Source organism: Notamacropus eugenii, chromosome 3 (assembly GCF_028372415.1).
Source record: "Notamacropus eugenii isolate mMacEug1 chromosome 3, mMacEug1.pri_v2, whole genome shotgun sequence".
Lineage (NCBI taxonomy): Eukaryota > Metazoa > Chordata > Mammalia > Diprotodontia > Macropodidae > Notamacropus > Notamacropus eugenii.
In genome coordinates, this window is record NC_092874.1 from 287,776,151 (window position 1) to 287,799,046 (window position 22,896).

Here is a 22,896-nt window from a genome sequence, read left to right on the forward strand (position 1 = left end):
TATGGGTGTCTGAATCCTATTAAGACACTACTAAGATCCAGTCAAGGGTTATGCAGAGATCTTGAAGCTTAGATCTTCCTATCTGTTGATAGATGGGCAGCTAGATAGCGCAATTGGGTAGAGGGTTGGGCCTAGAGTCAGGAAGACCTGAATTCAAATCTGTTCTCAGATATTCACTAGCTGTATGACCCTGGACAAGTCATTGAACTCTGTTTGCCTCAGTTTCCTTCTATGTAAAATGAGGATAATAACAGCACCTACCTCCCAGGGTTGTTGTGAGGATCAAATGAGATAATGTCTGTAAAATGCTTAGTACAGCGCATGGCACATAGTAAGCACTACAGAAATGTTAGCTGGTACTGTTATGTTTATTACTGACACTCTGCTTAGACTCATTCCTCAGTGGTTAGCCAGTTCCAATACCCTCTGACTCTTTACCTTGATAACCCTGAACTACTGAAGAAAAAACCAACCTTCATGAACTGAGCTGTCTACTCTCTCATTCCTATCTAATTCAGCCCTACCCACTAGTGTCCTACTCTACCTCTGACTATGCATCCCTTCCACTGTGCCCTCTGGAATGCCTGTTCTATACTTAACAAACTTCCTTTCATTTTAGACCTATTTCTTAGGTTCCTTTTATCTTCTGGCACTCATAGACCTGGCTTTCCACCAAATGACACTGCATCCTAGGCCATCCTTTTGAGTACTGGTTGAAACATCTGTAATTTCCCCCATCCTCCAATGATGCTCACTGGTTCCAGAGGTGGAGTTGGAATCTTCCTTGCTCCCCAACCCTATCTGACACTTTCAATCTTTCTCTTTACCAGTACTACTTACCAATCTCTCCTCCTTTGAGGTTCACTCTATCCAATTTTATCACCCACTCCAGATCCTAGTAGCTTTTATCTACCATCCTCCAGAGGATTTTTCTTCCTTCTTCATGAAGTTCAAATGCTTGGCTCGCAGTCTCTCTTTCCACCCCAGTTCCTACCCTCAAACTAGGGAATTTTGTCATACATGTTGATGTTCTCCTTAATCTATTCAATTTGCATGACCTGCTCCTTCATCCCAACAATTCTTCTGGCTATACTACCCTGGACTGCTGTCATAGGATTCAGAGCTGGAAAGGGACCTCAGAGGTCATGGATTTCAATCTCTTATTTTACAGATGAAAAAACTGAGGCCTGGAGAGATGAAAATGACTTCTCCAAAGTTACCCAGCTGGTAAGTGTCAGAACCAAGAGTCAGACTCAAGCCCTCTGACCCCTAGTCTGGTTTTCTTTACAATGCCTCAAGATACCTTCGATCCGCTGGATCTCAGTTTCATCATCTGTAAAATGAGAGGGTTGGACCAGATGATATCCTAAGGGTCTAAATATCTTTCCCTATGGCATCATATTCTTGAGAGTTTGCTGGTTCAGATAGACTTAAAAGAAGCAGACACCAATTTTCCTTTTGATTGCAATAAACACTATTCCTCCATCTGCCATGTAGTTACCAAGCACCATCTGGCCCATGTCAATCCCCCTTTGCTAGCATGTCCATTTCTCCAGGATGTCATGTTGCACACTGGCTTTTGTCTTCATGCTGGACTGGGGACAATGGCATACCTGTCCTTGGGCATATCCTAACATGGGCTCCATCATTGCAACCCTCTTCCTGTACTGGAGAGCATTCAGGGCACAATAGTACTGGAGGGATGACAGATGCTGCTTCCTTCGGGCTGTGGCCACCTCTTTTGCGACCTCGGACTTCACCTAGCAGAAGGGGACAGGAAAGCTTAAGTGGTAGCAACCAAAACTGAGTTTTGACTTAAATATACTGACTCAGAAACATTGACCTAAAATGAATTTATTAATTAAAAGAGCTTTAAAAAGATTAATTAAAAATTATTAATTAGAAGCATTTACCTTACTAGAAAATTATTGATATAAAATAATAATCTACCTCATGGTCACGTTGTTACTTCTAGCAGAATGTAAGCCCTTGAGGGCAGGGGCTGTTTTCTTGTTGACTTTTCATCTCTAACATAGTATTGAATACCTAGTAGGCACTTAATAAATGCTTATTGATTGAATGGTATAAGGAAGTAAGGGCATCACTTCTGACCTTAGTTTTTTGATACTCCACAAATGGTGCCCAGTTTAAAGGATCATTTCTGACCCTGGTTTTTCAATGCTCCACAAAAGGTACCCAGTTTAAAGAGTCCCAGAGCCTCAGAGTTCAAAGGGACTGTAGTTTCCAATATCTCCCTAAGAAGTGGTCATTTAGTCTTCACTGGAAGACCTCCAGGGATGAGGGATTTATGGCTTCTCAAGTCAATCCATTCCACTTTTGGACAGCTCTAAGTGACTCAGAGCCAAACTCGGTCTTGCTGTAACCTCCCACCATTGCTTCCGGCTCTGCCTTCTGAAGTCAAATGGAACAAATCTGATCCCTGCTCACAGGCCAGTGGAGAGAGAGCAACTAACTGGCCCTATGAGAAAGGCTCACAGATTAGATTTATTTTACCCCAAGGAAAAAAAGGAGGAAAGAGGAAGTAGAAATGCTTTTAAAGTACAGGAAGGAATTGGTGTGAGCAGCTATTTCCTAGTTTTAGCTGGATAAAAAAGACTGGACTTCAGCTATGGGAATTTCAATCTGATATTGGCAAAACTCGCTATCCTGGGGCCCTGGAATACGTTAATAGGGGAGGTTGAAGAGTTTCTCTGAAGTTTTTTTTTAAAGATCACACTGGCATAAGCTGAGCAGAGTCCTCTCTGGAAGCAGAGGGATAGATGACATAGCCCAAAGCCCTTCTTGCTCTATTTTCTGCTGGTTTCTAAATATGGATGCAGTCCTGCTTAAAGGCTCTCATTTGGTTCAAAAAGTTGGCAAGGGTCAAAGAACATCAACAGGTAGCACTCAAGTGGAGAAATCCAAGCTATCTCTAGCCATATTTTAAAAAATGCTCCAAATCACTAATAATTAGAGTTGCAAATTAAAGTAATTATGAGGCATCACCTCAGACCCATTTAATTGGTAAAGTTGACATGAAAGGGAAATGACAAATGTTGGAGGAACAGTGGGAAAACAGGTATGCTGATGCATGGTTGGTGGGGCTATGAATTGGTCCAGACATCTTGGAAAGAAATTTGGAGCTGTTCCCCTAAATTTACTGAACTGTGACTACTGTTTGACTCGGGGATGTCCATCCTAGGCAGACATCAAAGATCAAAGGAAGAGCAACTCATTTTGCAGTGGTAAAGAATCGGGAGCTAAGGAGCTTGGATTGTTGAATGGAGGAACAGGTTTTGATATAAATGTGATAGAATCCTATTATGTAAGAAATGACAGAAGGACAGCTTCAGAGAATTTGGGAAGGCTTGTATGAGCTGTGATGGGGGAAATGAACAGATCCAGGAGAATAATTTGAATAGATACAACAACATTGTCAAGAAGATGACTTTGAAAGACTTGACACTGATCAGCACAAAGGTCAGTCGTGATTCCAGAGAACCATAGGGCAGGTAGGTGGCGCTATAGTGGACAGAGCTCTGGGCTTGGAGTCAGTAAAACCTGAGTTTGACTTCAGATTACTTACTAGCTGTGTGACCCTGGGCAAGTCACTTAACCTGCGTGGCTCAGATTTTTCATCTATAAAATGGAGATAGTAACAGCACCTACCTCCCAGGGTTGTTGTGAGAATCAAACAGTAATAGTAAAATACTGGGCACAGTGCTGGGTACATAGTAAGTGCTATATAAATGTAATCTATAATAATAATAATTTATATATTAATGATAATAATAATAATAAACCTACTGACTACCTCCTGACAAATAGGTGATGGACTTAAGATACAGAATAAAATATATATTTTTGAATATGGCCAATATAAGAATTTGTTTTTCTTAACTATACCTATTTGTTACAAGGATCTTGTTCTACTTTGGGGGGGGGGGTGTTGTGGAAAGGAGAGAAAAATTCTTATTACTAAAAAAAAATTAATAAATTAAAATTAAGTTAAAATTGAATTTTTAAAGGTTAGCATTACAAATAGGGTAATTTTGTTGCTATCTTCTCCAATTAAAAAAAGGATAAGCTGTGTGTAACAGAAATTCAGGGTTTCATATACAAATATTTATTTTTTGATGATAGTTAAATTCATAATAAAACAGAAAACTGAACTTTAAAAAATGCTACTGTTAGCTTTGGGACTAACATGTGCATCTGAAGAAATATGGCAATTTGATCAAAGATAAAAATCTGGAGTTCAAAGCACCATGTGGTCAGCCTTCCCTCCCACTTTTTTCTTTTCAAATTATGTCTCAGGTTTGAAATTTACAAGCCCCAAATGAAAATGTCAGATGAACAAGTGGGAAACAAGGGTAAAATCCTAGTCCCCTTTTATATCTCCCTACATATCCCCCTAAGACCTTCCCAGACATAAAGGGAGAGAGGTAACAGAAAAAGCAGCTTCAGAATCAGTAGATTCGGAAGTTGTTGTATTAAAAAAAACACAAAGCAAACAAAAACTAACAACAGAGAAGGTTTTTGTTGTAGTTCTTGGTTTTTTTTTTTACCTTTTCATTCTCTTTTTTCTTCGGTAGCCGGCTGTACTTTGCCATGGACAAGTCATGTTCTAGAAATAAGAGGGCAATTGAATGAATCTGAAACAAGTCTAAAGCTTCTTCCTAACACCTGACACCTCACTTTCCCCACCAGCCCACCCCAGCCCCTTACATATTTCATTAAGAATTAAGAAAAGGAAGAGACGTACCGTTGCTAGCGAGGCCAAAGAGATCCTTTAAGGTGCTGACTTCTGAAAAGAGAGAGGGAATTTCAGAGCCAAGGAGGAGGCCCAGTGAGAAAAAACCCCTGGCTCTAGAGAATCTGGGTTCTAATTCCACCTCTGATGCTTACTCCTCATGTGACCTTGAGCACATGACTTAATCTCTCTGGGTCTCAGTTTCCTCATCTTCCAGATGAGGAATTTAGTATAAATTGTTTCTAAGGTTCCTTCCAACTTCAGCTCTATTTCCTTGCTGTGTGACCTTGAGCAAATTATGTAACCTCTGACCATTAGTTTCCTCATCTTGAAGTGAAGGGATTGGATTAACTAAACTCTGAGGTCCCTTCTAATCAAATGAGAATCCAGGGCTCTGGGATCCCCCCAGACCAAACCTGAATGATGTCCAAAAGAGAGGAGCGAATCCTCCATCAGAAACATCCTTTAGGTTCTCTGCTTAAGCTGGGTTGATAAATCAAGTCTGATTCCTGGAACCACTTGACTTTGCTGGAGACTCAGGACTTTGCTTTCATATCCCTGATCCAGTCTCGATGGGGCATTTTAAATCCTCTGGCTAAGCTGCCCATTTGGCAACCTTGGGTGTTTCGGAACCCATGGAAGGAGGAATCTCCCCCACCTGCCCCCAAGGTGCACGGGCTAGAGTTCAGGGCTGACAATTCCTTTGAAAAATATGGCTAACATTTTCCTCCCTTCTCTACAGAGGTGGAGATCTAGGGGTATGGAATGCTGCATATATTTTTGGACTTAGTTGATGTCTTGGTTGATTTCACTGATCTTTTAAAAAATTATTTATAATAAGGGATGACTCTGGGCATGGGAGACAGAGGAATACATTGAGAAATGAAGTTGCTGTAAGGGTACACGATAATGTTCATTTTTTTTAAGCATGATTTATTCAGCTGAAACGCTGATTTTCCAGATCCGTTTTCTATCTTTTTTATTCTTTATTATAAGGCATTGTTCCCTAGGGAGGAGATGGAGAAGGATATATTTTTAAAAGAAGGTGATGCAAAAATAAAAGATAGAAATAAAAAATTGTAAAAAAAAAAAAAAGTCATGTAAAAACCTAGAATCTAAGCTTTTAGCATAAGTTTAGTTATAGGCAACCTGGGACAACTAGTGGGGCTTTGGTATTCCTAAGGAGGTGTTCATGGAGCCAAGGAGTCTGTCCTCACCCCACCTATGCATCCACTCACTTTCTCTCTCTCTCTTGCTTCCTCTTCTTCTCCCTCTCTCTCTCATCTCCCTTTCTCCTTCTCTCTCTCTCCTTCTGCCACTCTACCTACCTGCCTTCTCTCTTTAAGTATCTGTTATCTGGGGACCAACTCAGTTCAAAAGGCTCATTATCATGTTGGCCACATGGCAATGAATTTTGTTCCCCAAAATCAACTCTCCATGGCTGTCTATGAAGTTGTATAGCTATCTGTGTTGACGAAGCGAACAGCCCACCTGAGAAAATCAGGAGTATTAAGTCTCTAAACAAATATAATGTAATATTTGCATGAGGTGACCAGCTACACTGCAGCCCTTCAGGCCTCTCATACCGAACACATGCTTCCGATTTGCTCGCTGCAGTCTGTTGTCACACTGGCAGGTCTGGGTTCTCAGAGAAGGACCACCTCCATGCCCTTACTCTCAAACTCTCTTATATTCCTAGTGGAGATCTTTTTGAGGAGCACTCATCACTAGCTCTCAAGTTCCTTCTCATGGGCTTCATTTGTAGAAAACCAGGCACTTGCATCGATGAAACACTGAGATCTTAAACATAACCATTTACTTAGCTATATGACCCAAAAATTGCATCATAAGTACTCAAATATTAAAGTAAATATGTGAATAATCCACTCATGAACCTGGGTCACACTGTCCTGCCAACGGATTTAATATTTGTGGGGGACAGTAGGCACACTCTTACAGAAGAAACTTGGTGAGCAAAAATCATGTGCTCGGGAGTTCTTACCTCTGGAATCCTAAACTTTTCTGTGCTCTTTCTATCCCAGAAACTGGCCACCAAAGTTCCTTCCTGTTGAACAGATGCTTCTGTTGCTAAGTTGAACTCCCTATGGCCTCTAGGATAAAATAAATCTAAGCTTTTCTGTTTAGCTTTGAATGGTCTCCACGCCTTTGGCCAAGCCTTCCTTTCCAGCCTCATTATTTCCAGCCCCTTGCACGGCAGCCAAGTTGGCCTTTTCTTTAGTCTGCCCAGATGGCCCTCCATCTTCCATCTCTGTTCCTCTGAAGGGGCTGTCCCTTGGGCCAGGAAGGCTCTCTCTCCTTTTCTCTACCTCTGAGGATTCCTCTTTACCCTCAAGGTGCAGCTCAAACACCACCTTTTACCTGAAGAATTTTCTAATCCCCTCAACTGTTAGTGACCTTCCTTCTCACCTGGCCTTATACTTTAATTCTCTATATTTATTCTGTATATAATACAGAATAGAATATATTACTATATGATATGATGTGCATATATTATAGAATTATATCACATATGTATAATATATATTATAGAATATGTTTATATAATATATCAACTATATTAATATATTATATGTAACACAGATAATATATTATATATAATGCATAATAAAATATGCATGTTATATAATTATGTAATGTGTTATACATGTATAAAGCATATATGATCATGTATTATGTAATATACAATTTATTACTATAATTTATTAATGTATCATATATAATACAAAGTGTGTGTATATATATGTATGTATATGTATGCAATTATTGTCTTCCCCATTAGAATGTAAATTTCTTGTAAATGGGAATTGTTTAATTCATTATATTCATATCCTCAACATCCGGCACAATGTCTGGTACAAGGTTGGTCCTTAAGAAATGCTTATCGACACATGTACACAGGGATCTATAGTTTAACTTTTTGCCTTTTGTCCAGACTTGTCTTTTCACATAGAAATACCCTCTTCCAATGCTGAATAGTCCACTTTAACTAAAGTGCTTATTCTGTGTTGGTTTTCAAATGTATTTCTTTTAACTTCTAAAGAATACCAATTTATCCCACCTAAAACTTTATGCCAGATCTGATGTGTCGAGACAGATTAGAAGAATGTTAAGGGGAAAAGAACATTCTCACAGGAGTATAGCTTTAAAGCAGGGAGAGATCTTAGCTCTAAGTCCCTCATTTTACAGATAAGGAAACTGAGGCCTGGGGTAGCTGGTGGCACAGCAGATAAAGCACTGAACTTGGAATAGGAAGACTCATGTTCCTGAGTTCAAATCTGACCTCAGACACTTACTAGTTGTGTGACCCTGGGCAAGTCACTTAACCCTGCTTGCCTCAGCTTCCTCATCTGTAAAATGAGCTGGAGAAAGAAATGGAAAATTACTCCAATTTCTTTGTCAAGAAAATCCCAAATGGAGTCACAGAGAGGGGGACATGACTAAATAAACAAATAAAACCTGAAACCTAGGGAAGGGAATTGGCTTATTCAGAGTCTTACAGTTAGCAAAGGTGTGAGATAAGATTCTAACCTGGCTCTAAACCTAGCATTCTAGTCTTACATTACGAGGAGATGATTTTTTTTAAGTACACAATTATAATGCCCAAATTTGACACAAAAGCTGAGATACAAGAGTGCACTGCCCTCCTTTCTTTGCAGAAGTGGGGAATCATTGATGTAGAACGCAACATACATTGTTTATCGGTGTAGAATACAGCATACGTTGTCAGAGTTGGTGGATGTGCTGGTTAGTTTTCCTGAATTGCTTCCCCTCCCCTCCAACACCCCATTTTTCACTTTTATTTTGTTTTTTAAGGGACAGCTCTCTAGGGATGGAGAGGCAGAGAGGGATATAAAGGAAAATGAAGGTAGTATAAAAATAAAAGATACCATTAAATATTGCTTTAAAATAAGTAATAAATAATTATGTAACACAATGATATATTATATATACATATATAAATAGGTGTATATATGAATATATTAATTAATTATATTAATACTATCATATGTGCATGGACAGAAAGAAGGGGGTGAGACAGAGACAGAGAGTGGAGACAGACAAAGCGTAAAAGAGAGAGAGGAAGGAGAGAGAGAAAGAGAGAGAGAGAGACAGACAGACAGACAGACAGAGGGAATAAATGACCTAAGTATGCAATAGAAGGTGGCCTAAACTGAATGAATCCCTGATGGGCTCCAACATGTTACCTGTGAGATCTTTCTCTCGAAACTGTATGATGGGAAGCACCATGGTGTCTGCCAATTGCTTCGTCAGCTCTGTATGAAGGAGGTTAAGCTGAAAGAAAGATACGCATCCTGAGACCCAATCCAGAAGGGTGATTCTGAACCCTGCCTTCAGTGTTCACCCCTTCCCCCTTCCAGGACACAGAAAGATGCAGCTACTTGCCCAACGTCACACAGGCAGGCTCTGGCAGGGACAGGGCTTGAACTAAAGACAGAACAGTACATTGGAAGGAGGGCTGGATTTGCAGGCAGAGGTACCAGGTTCAAATTTCAGCTCTGCTGCAGAATACCTGTGAGATCTTTGGTAAATCACTTCTGATCTCTTTGGGTTTTTGTTTCCTTCCCTACAGGAGGAGTTTGTGTCAGATGGTGTCTAAGGCCTCTTTTATTTCCAAATCCTTGATCTTATGCTATGATCAAATATTTACTATTCCTGGACCTTGTTTTCCTTATCTGTAAAATGTAAAGCTTGGACTGGGTGGTCTCTGATGTCCCCTCTCCCTCTAAGTTGAAGATTCCATGATCCTGGTATACCCAGGAGAGCTGGGGCTCTCTACTGTTCTCATTTTTTAAATGAAGTTGGACCAGGTGGGCCCTAAAGTTCCCTTCCCAAACTTCTAGATCTGTGACTCCATGATCTAACCCAGCTAGTCTGTGTGGAGGAGACCATGGGCATAAAGATGGCCCAGTGAAAACCCAGCTGGGCTTCCTTAACCTACCCATGACACGTTTGTAGAGCAGTAAATGGTTATGTTGCTACCAGACACTTCAAAAGAAAACTGAATATGGCTTCTCCAGGCTTGAGTGTGTCTCTTGAGCTAAGCTGACCAAGGGAGTTTCTGAATGAGAAAGGAGAGCTATCTCATCTTTGTTTACTCTGGCGATGTCTCAATAGATTGGGATTCAAGCTACCCCTCCCAAAGCCTGGGAATGCTTTTACAGACCCACAATGAGCAGTGCTGGCCACTGAGCTCAGCACAGGTCACTCATTCACTGAGGGTATTAGGGGACCTTTGACCCTCAAAAGAGCAGGCGAGCAGGGCTCCGGTTTGAAGTGTCACTTGAAAGGGAACCTCACTTGAGAACCTCCTCACACCAAAGCCACAGCTAGAATGTGGGCTTGGGAAAGCTCCCTAGAAAGGATGCTGCTTGCTGAAGTCACACAGGGAGATTTCTGTCCTGCCTGTTGCTTGGAAAAGGAGGAGGTCCCGAGAACAAAAAGGTGATTGTGTTCTAGCAGATTCCTCACTCTGGGATGAAACAATGGCCCATGATTTTTCCCCCTCCCTGTCCCTCCTATCTCCAGACTTGACTGAGACTGACACTGGTATATGGTCTCACTGGAAGGGGCACAAGGAGGCTGTCATTAGGTGTTTTCCTTCAATTCTGACAAAGCTAGAAATTGATTCAAATTCTTGCCATGCTAGGCACTGAAACTGAAAGCAAAAATGGCAAGGGATTTTGCAGGCTGGCAATTCCAGGCTCCCTGTCCATGAGGCAGCTAATGTCCAATTCAATCTAATTCAACATGCATTTTTTGGGAGTTCCTATGTCCCAGGCACTGTCCTAGGTGCTGAGGACATGTCTCTGCCCTCAGGGGTTTACATTCTGTGGGAGATGACCACATGCATATATCAATCAATAAATGAATCAACAAGCACTTATTAAGCACCTCCTATGTGCCAGGCAATGAGGATACAAAGGTGAAAATGAAACAGTGCCTGTCCTCAGGAATCTTACATTCTATTGGGAGTGAAACATATACATAGGTTAGTATATGCAAAGTCCTGTCTCTGGAGTCAGAGAAGGTGGATTCAGATCCTGCTTCTACTGTTACTATCTCTGTAAAGTAATCTTGGACAAAGCACATAAAGCCACCGGGTCTCAGTTTTTTCATCTGTAAATGGAGAAGGTAGAGGTCAGGGGCATCCGACATTGCTTTTAGCACCACAGTTATGTCACTTGTGGTTTCACAAGTGTAGGAAAACTCCCTTTACCAGTGCAGATTTCCAACTGCTGGATAGCTTATAGTCTTAGGATCTCCTGGGAGACTAAGGAGTTAACGTGACTTTCCAGGGTCACATAGCCAATAAATGTGAGAAGTGGGAAATGATCCAAGGATGTGCCAACTCCAAGATCAGCTTCCTCACCCCAGGCTGTATTTCACACACTATATACATAGTAAATAATTTTATGTTGGGGAGAAAATAATGATGGTGATGATGATGACAACGACGATGGTGATGATAGCTGGCATTTATTGAGTGCTTTAAGGCTTGATCTAAGAACTGGGAAAGATTGGGAGGTGGCATCTAAGCTGGGTATTAAAGGAAGCCAGGGTTTCCATGAGGCAGAAGTGAAGAAGGAGCATTTTTAGACACCAGGCATAGCCTGTACCAAAGTATGGAGACAAGAGATAGTAGAAGACTTGGTATTAGTATATTTCTTGACTGTTTCAAAGTCCCTTTGGGTTTTACAGGATCTTGGAGTCAGAGGCCCTGGGTTCAAATTCTGCCTGCCACTCATTTATCAGTGTGACTTTGGATAAGTCCCTAACCTCTCTGGGGTTCAGATTCTTCTGTAAAATGGTGGAGGTTGGACTAAGTGGTCTCTGAAGTCCCTTCTTGTTCTAAATCTATGACATCACCTGTGTGCCTTTAGTCAAATACTGTACCATCCTGGGCCTCAGTTTCCTCATCTGTAAAATGACAGTTGGACTATCTATCTATATATCTATTCATAATATATGTATATATACACACATATATATCATGCATACACATACATGCATACACACACACATAATATAGACTCTGAAGTCTCTCCCAGTATATCTCTGAGTACTGTCTTTTCTGGGGCACATACAAAGATGTTTTTATTAGCAGCCATACCAGTCATATAGACTAATTAACCTTCATATTGGTAGGAGAAAGCAGAGCACAGATCTCCGTTAGGAGGCCTGAAGGCTAGGGCCTCCTAGTAATCTGCTTCTTAAGGACAGTTGACCTTCTGTGGGATTCTCAAGGCTGGGACTAACGTCATCGGAGGCACAGGAAAAGGAGGTCAAAATGTTTGCGTTTGGCCTTTATTACTTTTCAGGTCAAATCAACTTTTGTCTGCTCTATGAGCCAAACTGGTTTGCTCACTGCTCCTGAATGTGCCCAGACTGCTGCTGCACCTCAGCACTTGGCTATGGAAAATACTCCCACACATTTCTTCCTGTCTCAGGATCTTATCTATCCTTCAAAGAAGGCCCACCTCCCATGCCATGACCTTCACAAAGCCTTTCCTGGCTCTCTGGAACCCCCAAAGTAGAGACATGGCCTCCTTCCTCTGCCTCCCCACAGGATTTTGTCTGAGTCTTTAATGAGTACTGATGGCATGGGGCACTCAGCATGGGCTGCTTTGGATTGTGGGGATTTCTGGGCATGGCTGATTCCTTCTGCTACATTGGACACATTCCTAGAAGTTGATAATTGGATGATGTTTGAGGGTAGAGCCTGTGTTTCATTTTTCTATGTGTTCATCCTTCACAAAGGAAGATGTCAGTGATTACCTTTTAGAAGGGAGGAAGAGACTAAGGAAGGAAGGATTAAAATAAAGGGGAAAGGGAAGAAAAGAGGATGAAAGGAAGAAAGGAAAGAAGAAAGAAGAGAAAAGCAGAAGGAAGGGAACAAAGAAGGAAGAATTGAAAGAAAAGATGATGCAAGAAAGGAAGAAAGGGAAGGGAAGAGGAAGGAAGGAGCAGGGAGGAAGGAAAGAAAAGAGAGAGAAGAGGAAGAAAAGAAGAAAACAAGGGAGAAAGGAAAAATAGAAAGAAAAGATGATGAGAAGGAAGGAAAGAAGAAAATGTAAGAGAGAGGAAGGGAGGAAAGGATGAAGAAATAAAAGAAAGAAGAGGATTGGAAGAGAGAAAGAAAGGAAGGAGAAGGGGGAAAGAGAAAGAGAGAGAAAGAGATAGAAGAGAGAGGAGAGAGAAGAAAGAAGTATTTATGAAGTCCATACTTCATTTTGTACTAGGTTCTGGGGATAAAAAGACAAAGATAAAATAGGAAAAATAAAAAGGAATAAAGAAGAAGGGAAAGAAAAGAGAGGAAAAAGAAAGAGAATGGGGAGGAAAGGGAGGAGAAAGGAAACAAAAGATGAAGCTAGAAGGGACGGCAGGGATGAAGAAAGGGAACCAGAGAGGGAGAAGGAAGGGAAGGAAGGCTTGTAGGATATGAGCTTTAGAACTGAAAGGAATCTTGGAGGAATCTCATCCAGTCCCCTCATTGTACAGATCAAAAAAATGACCAGAGAGGGGAAGGATCACAGGTAAGAGGTCAGAGCTGGGAGGGACCTTAGGGCTGATCTAATTTAACTCACTCTTTATCATAGGAAGGAATTAAAACCTAAGAAAGGACGGAGGAAGCAAATAAAGGAGGGCAGTGTCCAGTGTCCCTCTGGCTTTTGAGGAAACACGTTTCCTGGGTGCTTCTATTGCCATGTTTCCTTGTCCAATTCCCTCCCTTTTCAAATCTCCATTCTCAGGTTCTGCTTTTGTTTGAATCTAATTGAGTTCTTCGGACAGAGGGGAAGAGGTTCCTCCCCCAGGTTTGGGCCTGGGGTAGCAGCTGGGAGCAATCCACTTCCCTCTCGCCTCACCTGAGTTGATTACAAACCATGTTTACATTCAGATTTGCCCATTTAAAAGTCAGACAAGCAAATACTTGTAGGTTCCCAGAGCCAGAGCTAGAAGGGGCCTCCAAAGCCATCCAGTGCACCACTCTCATTTTACAGGTGAAGAAAATGAGGCCCCAGAGGTGCCATGACTCGAAGCCACTGGGCCAGGGCACCTCTACACAAGCCTCCTTCTGGGCCATTTTGAAGCCCAAAAAGGGAGTGGTTTGGGACTGAGGCAACAGCACTGGGCTAGAAGTCAGAGACCGTGGGGAGTAGTGTTGGCCCTCTGTGACCTTGGACCATTTACTTAACTGCTCTGGTCTGGTTTCCTCATCTGTGAAATGAAAGATTCAACCACAAGATCCCTAGGGTCCATTTTAGCCCCAACAATTCACACTGAGAGTCACTCATTGAAAAGTTTTCATTATGAAAAGATAGCTATCTTCTGTGCCGGACTATGGCATTAAGGAAGCAACACAATGCAGTCTTCTGATCGGAAATAGACGATTTAGCTTGTAGGGACCCCAGAGGCCACCTCACCTAGTATTCTCATTTTATGGATAAGGACACAGGCAGGTGTCCTAGGAAAGGAAAATGACTTGCCCAAAGTCACACAGGTAACAAGAGGCTGGATTTGTTTATTTTAAAAAATTAATTAATTGTTTTTGTTTATAGACACATGGAATACTGGAAAATAGTCAATAAAGAGGAAGAGGGGATCAGAGGAGTAAAAGAGAATTAGTGAGAGAGCATGAATGTCCTGGCAAAAAAAAAATAATTTAAATTGAAAATATTTTTAATCCCTCTCTGAAATAAAATGTTTCTAGAAGAGGCTGGATTTGAAACTAGGTCCTCTGACTTGGGCAGCTAGGTAACACAGTGAGTGCTGGGTCTAGAATCAGAAGATTTGAGTTCAAATCTGACCTCAGACACTTCCTGGCTGTGTGACCCAGGACAAGTCACTTTACTCTGTGCCTCAGTTTTCTCATCTGTAAAATGAGCTGGAGTAAGAAAAGGCAAACCACTCTAATATCTTTGCCAAGAAAACTTCAAATGGGATCACAAAGAGTCAGACATGACTGAAACAACTCAACATTATAACAGCCTCTGACTCTAGAATCAAGGTTCTTTCTTCACTGTAAGATGAGTAGATTGGTCTAGATGCCCTTCAAGGTGCTGCCTTCCAGTACTACATCTCTGATACTGTGACCGAAGTTCACATCCTCCCTTTGCTACTTGCCACCTGCCACCTGTGTGATCTTGGGTTAGTCACTATAACTCTCTAGGGTTGAATTCCTCAGTTTTATAATAAAATGGTCAAAGTGGGTTAGACTGGATGTCCTCTGGCCCCAAACCTACAATCCCTCACAAGAATGATGATAATCTCTTATTGCTATAAATACATGATTACGAATCCATTGGCTTCAAGCCAGTACCTTCCTAAAAGCCTGTCCCTCACCCGGCCCACTGTAGCTAAAGCCTGGCTAGCCTTTCAAAATATCACTTATCATTTTGTATTGGAGTACAAAGATGTCAAAATGAAAGAGGTCTTAGGGGATGTTTAGTCTGTTTCCCATTTTATAGATGGAGAAACTGAGGCCTCCAGGTACAAGGTGACAAGGACACAGAGGCAATCAGGCACAGAGGCAGGTCTGATTGCTAGTCTAATGTCCTTTTCACTGCACCACTGTCCCATCAGGGATACATTGGTAATGTGAATATGATGAACCTCCAGGTCTATGAGGGGGGCATCCAAGGTCTCCTGATGAGTGAGTTCCAATGCTCTCTCCTTAACACCATGTGGTTCCCATGGAGCCCACTACTTCCTAGTCATGTGACCACGGGCATCACTTGCCTAATCTGAAAAATGAAATGGGAACATTTGTACTCCCTACCCCACAGGGTCATTGTGCTTATTAACCCATAAAACACCACATGACTGGGAGTTATTATTATTCATAATTAGTGGTTATTTTCATAGATTTACTGACTTAGAACTACAAATCAGATGATCTAGTTCAACCCCTTCACTTAACAGATGAGGAAACTGAGGCTCAGAGAGCCTAAGGGACTTGTCCAGTGTTTCATGGTCAGTCAATATTTGAATTAGGATCAGTACTCAGGTCCTCTGACTCCTAAGGGAAGTGAGAAAATGGGTCTACTTTTTCTTTCTCCTTAATTACATTTTAAAACATCCATCTTGATCTATTTATATGCACTCCTTCTCCTCCACCTCTTAAAATCCCTTCTTTCCTTCCAAGCTCAACTCATGCTCCACTTTCCCCATGAGGCCTTTCATGATCCTCCCCCACCAAGCATCACTCATGCCCTTCAATTATGTAGTAGAGACAGAAAGTTGGCACAATGGTTAGAGCAGAAGAGTTGGAGCCAGGAAGACCCAGATTTAAAACTGGCTTTAGATACTTACTAGCTGTGTGACCCTGGGCAATCCATCTCTCTGTGCCTCAGTTTCCTCATCTGTAATGTGGGTCTAATACCTCATAGAGTTATCATGAAGACCAAGTGAGATAACATATGTAAAGCATTTTGCTAACCTTAAGGTGATATATAAATGATAGCTATCATCATTTGACTGTGAATATATTTGCTTAGCATATATTTTTATTTATTTATATGTGCATGTTTTCCCTCAGTGAAAGGACAGCTTCTTGAAGGGAAGGACATCGAATGTTTAATAAATGTCCGTTGCTTAGTTGACTAAAGGAGACTTCCTACCAACATGGATACATTTTGTCCAACCTTTTTCTCTACAGATCACTGCTTCCTGTCAGTGTTTGTTTAGTGGGCTCATTTGTTGCTACATTGTTTCCTCAAACTTCTCTGTAACAATGTTACCTTTCTTAGATCGTTTACATAGTAACTCCCTACAGGGCAGTCACTGCTTCAATGTACCTGATTTGGGGAGGTTAGAAGGAGCCTAACTTCCCACCACACCACACTTGTATATGCAAATACATAAATAATAAAACCAACCTGCTAAAGACTAAATAAATGACTTCTCTAACTTTAGCAAGCATGTTTTAAATACCTACTATGGACAAGGCACTATCTTGCACATATATGTGTTTTTTGGGGTCCAGAGCTATGAGTCTATCATTATGAAGGGATTCCTGGTATGGAAAGTCCATCTGTTGATACGGAGTAGCAGCTCTCATGAAACTCAGTCTTAAGGAACTGGAACAAGACACATGAACCCAAGCCTTCTTGACCCCAAGGCCAGCCCTGATATCACAATCCACAGCATCACATTGCCTATCTGAATCTATAAGGAACAGGCTTGTCATTTCACTGCTATAGAAACTTTCAGGTCAGGAAATTCCCTCCATCAATGCAGGCCAGTACCTCCACTGCAATAAACTGTCTGCCAGAGCAACCTAAAGCAGCTCACATACACATAGGACCATCTTTTGAATATATATAGATATATCTATATCTATATCTATCTATCTATCTATCTATCTATCTATCTATCTATCTATCTATCTATCTATATCTTGTAATGAATAAAATACAAATTCATATAAAAGTGTTCCGCAAGTCACAGAGGCTCTTTGCCACTGTGTATGTCCTCAATCTACAGATCCTCATTTCCAATGACTCTCACTTTCATGTGTTGTTCAATTAATCCACAAGCATTTATTAAACCCCCACTATGTGCAAGACATTACGCTGGGGACACTGGAAAGAGCTGAAAACCCCTCATGTGGCCCAGTGCCTACTGGAAGCATCCATCCTGCTACAATATCTCTTTGACAGCGAACAAGTTAGAAGACAGAAGCCATACTTTGGCTGGACAAATGGGAAAAGGTTCCCTACAATAGAAATTCCACCATTTTCCTGGAAATTACCTGAGCCATGCCCTCAAAGAAGGAAATTCTCCCCATTTCCCCCAATCCATCTCTAAAATGAAGCAGCCAGCCCCAGCCCTCTTATACAGACAGCACTGGGTGGAACTTAACCTTTTTTCTGATAATTCAGTGTCCTAAGATGAGGCAGCAGGTCACTCACTGTGTGTGGACAAAGGGCTAATGTGGAGTCAGGAAGACCTTCCTTAACTGTGTGTCCCTGGGCAAGTCCCTCAACCTTAGCCTCAGTTTTCTCATTTGTAAATTGAGGGTAATAACTTTTTCATGCCTACAGCTCATGAGTATCTGATTAGATCAAGTATGTTAAGCATTTCACAAGCTGGACAGTGCTAGATTAATGGAAGCTATTTTTCTGACTGTTATTGGATGCATATTTCGATCATAGCTACTCTTAAAGACCACCTAATACGGTATCCAGGGGTTGCTCTATGTTTTAATGGCATGAGTGTCTATCCCAGTGAAACAAAGGATTTCTTTTCTGGGCCAGGTCTGAAATTTCATCCAGTTGTTGAAAGTGGAAATTTCTCTCCACGGGTGCAACAGTTGTTCTATAAGGCAACTGTTTAAGGAAATATAAATTGTAGATAGCTCACAATCTGTATTAGGGTATAGAGCTCCCACACCAAAGAAATTGCAGACCCATGAAGTACTGAAATAAATATTCTGTCTACATATCACCACATCATAATACCTAGGAGTTATGTAGACTTTAAGGTTTGCAAGGTATTTTACAAATATGATCTCATTTGATCATTATAACAACCCTGGAAGACAGGCACCATTATTATTTTCATTTTATAGACCAGAAGACTGAAGTATGCAAGGGTTCAATGACTGAGCTAGAGTACCACAGCTAATAAGTGTTTAAGGAATTATTTGAATTTAAGTCTTGATTTCAGGTCCATTGTTCTATAAACTAGATAACTTAGTTCTTCTGAAGATGTTTTAATATCTAAAATTTTTATTTATTAAATATGTAAAATTTTAAAATATCTAAAATATAGAAGAAAGCCCAAGAAAAAGAGTCATATGATAATTTCCCAAGAACCTTACCTCATCTACCACCTTGGAGAAATAGTGAAGGGTAGTTATAACTTCTTCATCTCCTTTGCCAAGAGCAAAATTCTAAGATAAAAAATAAAAAGAACCAGGTGTTATCAGAGTGTGAAGGGTATCAGCAATAGCGTAAACACAGTAATTCCATGAAGCCGCTGCCTTCTGCCTTTCCTTCTTTCTCAAAAGAAGAAAATCATGATTAATAAGATTGGGCGGGGAGGGTTCCTTCAAAAAGAACTGTGTTTTAGAATGGGGGAAGCCTTCCTTGGCTAATGAGAAGAGATAGTGTGAATTCTTTATCCTACCCCATCAATACCTACATTTCCCCTGCCCTATTATTGGCCCGCATTCTTCTTGTAAATGAACCCTAATGAAATTCATTTACTCACTTTCTTTATCAACTTCAACAATGTTGGTCCAGTTGTCTATAACCTTTTCCCTTTGGACTGAACCTGTAATTTCACTGGTATAGGCAATTTCCAGTGAGGAAGAAAATCTTTCTTCCAATATAAGTCAGCACCTTCTCTTGGAAGTTGCCTAGGAGTAAAATGACCTGCCCAGGGTCACTTAGCCATGTCAGAAGTGAGTCTTTCTGACTCTGAGGCCAGTTTTATTGTCCCTCATCCACAATGCTTTTAATCTATTCTAGTCAAGGCTATCTCTCTGAAACAGTAAATTATTAAAAGGTAGGATGGTGTCTCTTAAATTGCTTGGTATGCCTTTCAACCTAGGCCCTTCATAAACTCTTTCTTGCCTTTGCTGCCATTTGCAATAAGCATTCATAGGACACACAATGTATGCTTAACAAGGACAATTAAGAAAAAATCTTCAGTCTCTTAGAATTCTTACAGAGAACTTTGGTTTGGAGGACTCCATCATGAAATTCCCCTTGTCAATGCCCTTATCAAATTACTAGAATGGAAATACCTGGAGAGCAGGGACAGTTTTATTTTTTTCCTTTGTGTCTCTGGTGCCAAGGACAACACCTAGAATACAGCAGGTGATTAATAAATACTTGTAGGATAATTGAATCAAATTACCTGTTTCTCATATGCCAGGAGCTGTTTGGAAAGTTGCTGGGTGGCTAAGCACATTTCATTCTGTAGGGTAAAAAAAAGACACTGATGTTAGTCCAGAGCATATAAAGGGACTTCCAAGAGCCAGCTCAGATCTCTCCTTATTGTGAGTGTCAGATTCAAGGTACATTTTGGATTCCTCAGTTTCATTCTTTCCTTGATTATGGTCAGTTATGGGAGAGTAGTGGGCTAAGGGATTGCCATGGAGTCAGAAAGACCTGGATTCGAGTCTTCCTCTGACAAATATTGGCTGTGGGAACATGAACTAATCACCTCATTCCTTGGAGCCTAAGCTACAGATGAGCAGCCCATCTGTGCTATGGGAAGAAGTTTCCACATGGAAATAACACACACACACACACACCCCAACAAAATTGAAGATCTGGATGTAAATCCAATTATTAATTTTCTTTGTCCCTCCCACTACCACGAGCTGTCAACCACAGTGGTCTCACTGCCCTCCTTGGCAACAATCAAGTGACAATCCGAATTTGATCCTTCCCTGCCTTTGGAACTGGGCTGGCAAGAGCTCCAAAAAGCAATGGAAAAACCTGTCACAGATCTCCTGGCATCAAATGGCACCACCAGGCAAAAGGAGAAAGCAATAATTTGCCACTCAACTCCACCTCCCTTGGATACAAGTAAAGAATAGGTCAGACAGAACACGCGAGCTTCTCAGAAAGCTCTGTCACTTTGCCAAATGGCCCGTGCTACATTTCTGTTGGTTAATAACAATAATCACAACATTATCTCACTCTTATACAGCACTTTTAGGTTTGCAAAAAGCTTTTACAAATATTATCTCCTTTTTGGTTTAAAAGTGAGGCTCTATTATTATCCCTATCTGACTGATAAAAAATCTGGGGCTCAGAGGAGACTTGCCCAGACTGCACACGTGGTAAGTTCATAGGCTCATAGACTTAGAGTTGGGAGGGGCCTTTGAGGTCGTCTTGAGAGGCAGAGTGGTACAGTGGTACTGCATTTGGAATCAAATAAATTAAAAATGGAGGGCAATTCCCACCTTCGACACTGCCCAGCTCTATGACTCTGGGTTACTCACTTATAGCTCAAATGAGGGAGACAAACTCAGTGATCTCTAAGGTCCCTGCCAGTTCTTGATTTATGATCCTCTGATACAGTCCCTAAATTTACAGATGAGGAAACTGAGGCCCAGAAAGGTGATTTGCCCAAGGTTAAGTAGGTATGAAATGCCTGAGGCAGGATTGAACCCAGGTCTTCCTGACTCTAAAATCAGTTCTCTTTCTACTGTACCAGACTGCCGCCTATGTCTGAGGCTGGATTCCAACTGAGGTTCTCCTGGTTTCCAGGCCAGTGTGAGTGTGATGTTTTTCCTCAAAATTTCAGCATGTAAGACAAATGAGCACCCTATTCCATCAGAGTTCTTCTATTAGCAATAATGAAAAAGATCAGAACATGTACTGTCATTTATCCACCAAGTGAAATCATCTTTTGTGATCAAGCAGCACAGAGGGATGTCTTTGGACACAGTTTGTTGCTTTAGGCCAATTTGAAATTCGCTCATGCCAGATCTACTGTGTCTGCAGGTTTTACAGAGCTCTCAGTTACTGAAGCCAATGAATGCCTAGCCTGGGAGGTTCCCCAGCATGATTCCTTCCTCTTTCCCTCTTCCCTCCCTTGATCCCTCCCTCCCTTCTTCTCTCCCTTCCTCCCTTCTCTCCTTCCTCTTTCTTTCTCTTTCTTCCTCTCCCTCTCTCCTTTCTTTCTTTTTTCCTCATTCCCTCCCTTCCTTCCTTTCTTTTTTCCTCTCTTTCTCCCTCTCTCCTTCCTTCCCTCCTACTCTAGGACTCTATATTAACCAGTATCTGATGACTCATTTTCATCTCATGGTCAGCAATACTCATTCTGAAATTTGAAAATCTTTTAGTGACTAGGGGGTGTCATTCATTCTGACACATACTGGTTGTGTAACCATGAGCAAGTCACTTAAGCTCTTAGTGCTGCAGGGAATTCACTAACACTTTCCAGTGTTTAGCGTAGTGCCTGGCATATAGAGGAACTTAATAAATGTTTACTGATAGAGAGGACTTGCTCACCTGGGTTAAGAAAGGAAGTTTGTAGGCCAACGAAATCACAGATCTGGGCTCTTCCTTCCCCCTTCCACCCCACAATGATTTAATGACTGAGTAACTTTTAAGATCCCCCTTAGGGTTTTCTTTCATTCAATTCACCTCAATTTAAGAAGTGTCAGTGCTAGGCCCTGTGCTGAATACTGGGGAGTGGGGTGCCAGAGAGAGGGAGAGGGAGGGAGGGAGGAAGGAAGGAAGAAATTATCTCTTCTGTAAGAAACTTCTCTTTAGCACCAGTGCCACCTTCTTTATGAGGCCCCTTTGACCTTTCAGCTGCTGGTGTCTCTCCACCCCCAAGATATTTTGTATTTATTCATATTATATAACTGCTAGCATTTGCATAGAGTTTTAAGACGCACAAAAAGACTTTGCATATTTTATTAAACACCTGCTATGTGTCAGGCACTGTGCTGAGTGCCTGGGCCTCCAGGAGCTCCTCATCTACTGGAAAGGTTCCTTTGATTCTCATAGTTGGGTGACAGGTGCTATTGTCACGTCCATTTTCTTGATGAGAAGACCAAGGTTCAAAGAGGCTCCCTGAGGTACCCAAGGCTACAAAGCCAGTATCTAAGGCAGAATTCCTACTCTTAGTTTCTTCTTAATTCCAAGTCCAGTATTCTAGCTACCTCTTATTATAGCTGTGGTTATCACATGCTTCCATATCCCCTCCTATCCAATAAGACCCTTCGGGGCAGTGGTTGTTCTGTTCCTGTATTTGGAGCCCAGTGCTTATTATGATTGATTGACTGACTGTGTATGTCTGGAACTATCTACCAAGAGCAGTAATTCTTCTATAGACTTTTATTATGGGAGATAATATGACAAAAGTCACAGTCTTGGGTTAATAGCCCATGTCAAACACCGGCCTCCCTGATTGGTGGCTGGCAGAGGAAAGATAAGCTTTTAGCAAACCTGAAAGAAAACCAGAGCTTCTGGCAAAGAGCTTATTGATTTTGCTGCATCCGGGAGGGCTGACAGTGGCTGTGATCCAAAGCCATTCAAACACTGTTGAGTTGAACTGATTCCCAAATGTTTCTGTGCTCCTAGGATGTGTGATTTCAGTCCCATGGGCCCTTCTAGTGGTGCAAGTCA

General features: G+C 41.3%; 1 protein-coding gene across 1 annotated transcript in view; it reads right to left on the reverse strand.

Annotated features, from left to right (window-relative positions):
* Positions 1-22,896, reverse strand: part of APPL2 (adaptor protein, phosphotyrosine interacting with PH domain and leucine zipper 2) — a 76,227-nt gene that overhangs the window by 24,905 nt on the left and 28,426 nt on the right. Inside the window, exons 3-8 of the mRNA XM_072655809.1 lie at positions 19,661-19,720; positions 18,618-18,689; positions 8,980-9,067; positions 4,766-4,807; positions 4,569-4,627; positions 1,614-1,760 (exon numbers count right to left, since the gene is read on the reverse strand). Of these exons, the coding sequence (XP_072511910.1) occupies positions 1,614-1,760; positions 4,569-4,627; positions 4,766-4,807; positions 8,980-9,067; positions 18,618-18,689; positions 19,661-19,720 (468 nt within the window). The remainder of the gene's footprint in view (positions 1-1,613; positions 1,761-4,568; positions 4,628-4,765; positions 4,808-8,979; positions 9,068-18,617; positions 18,690-19,660; positions 19,721-22,896) is intronic.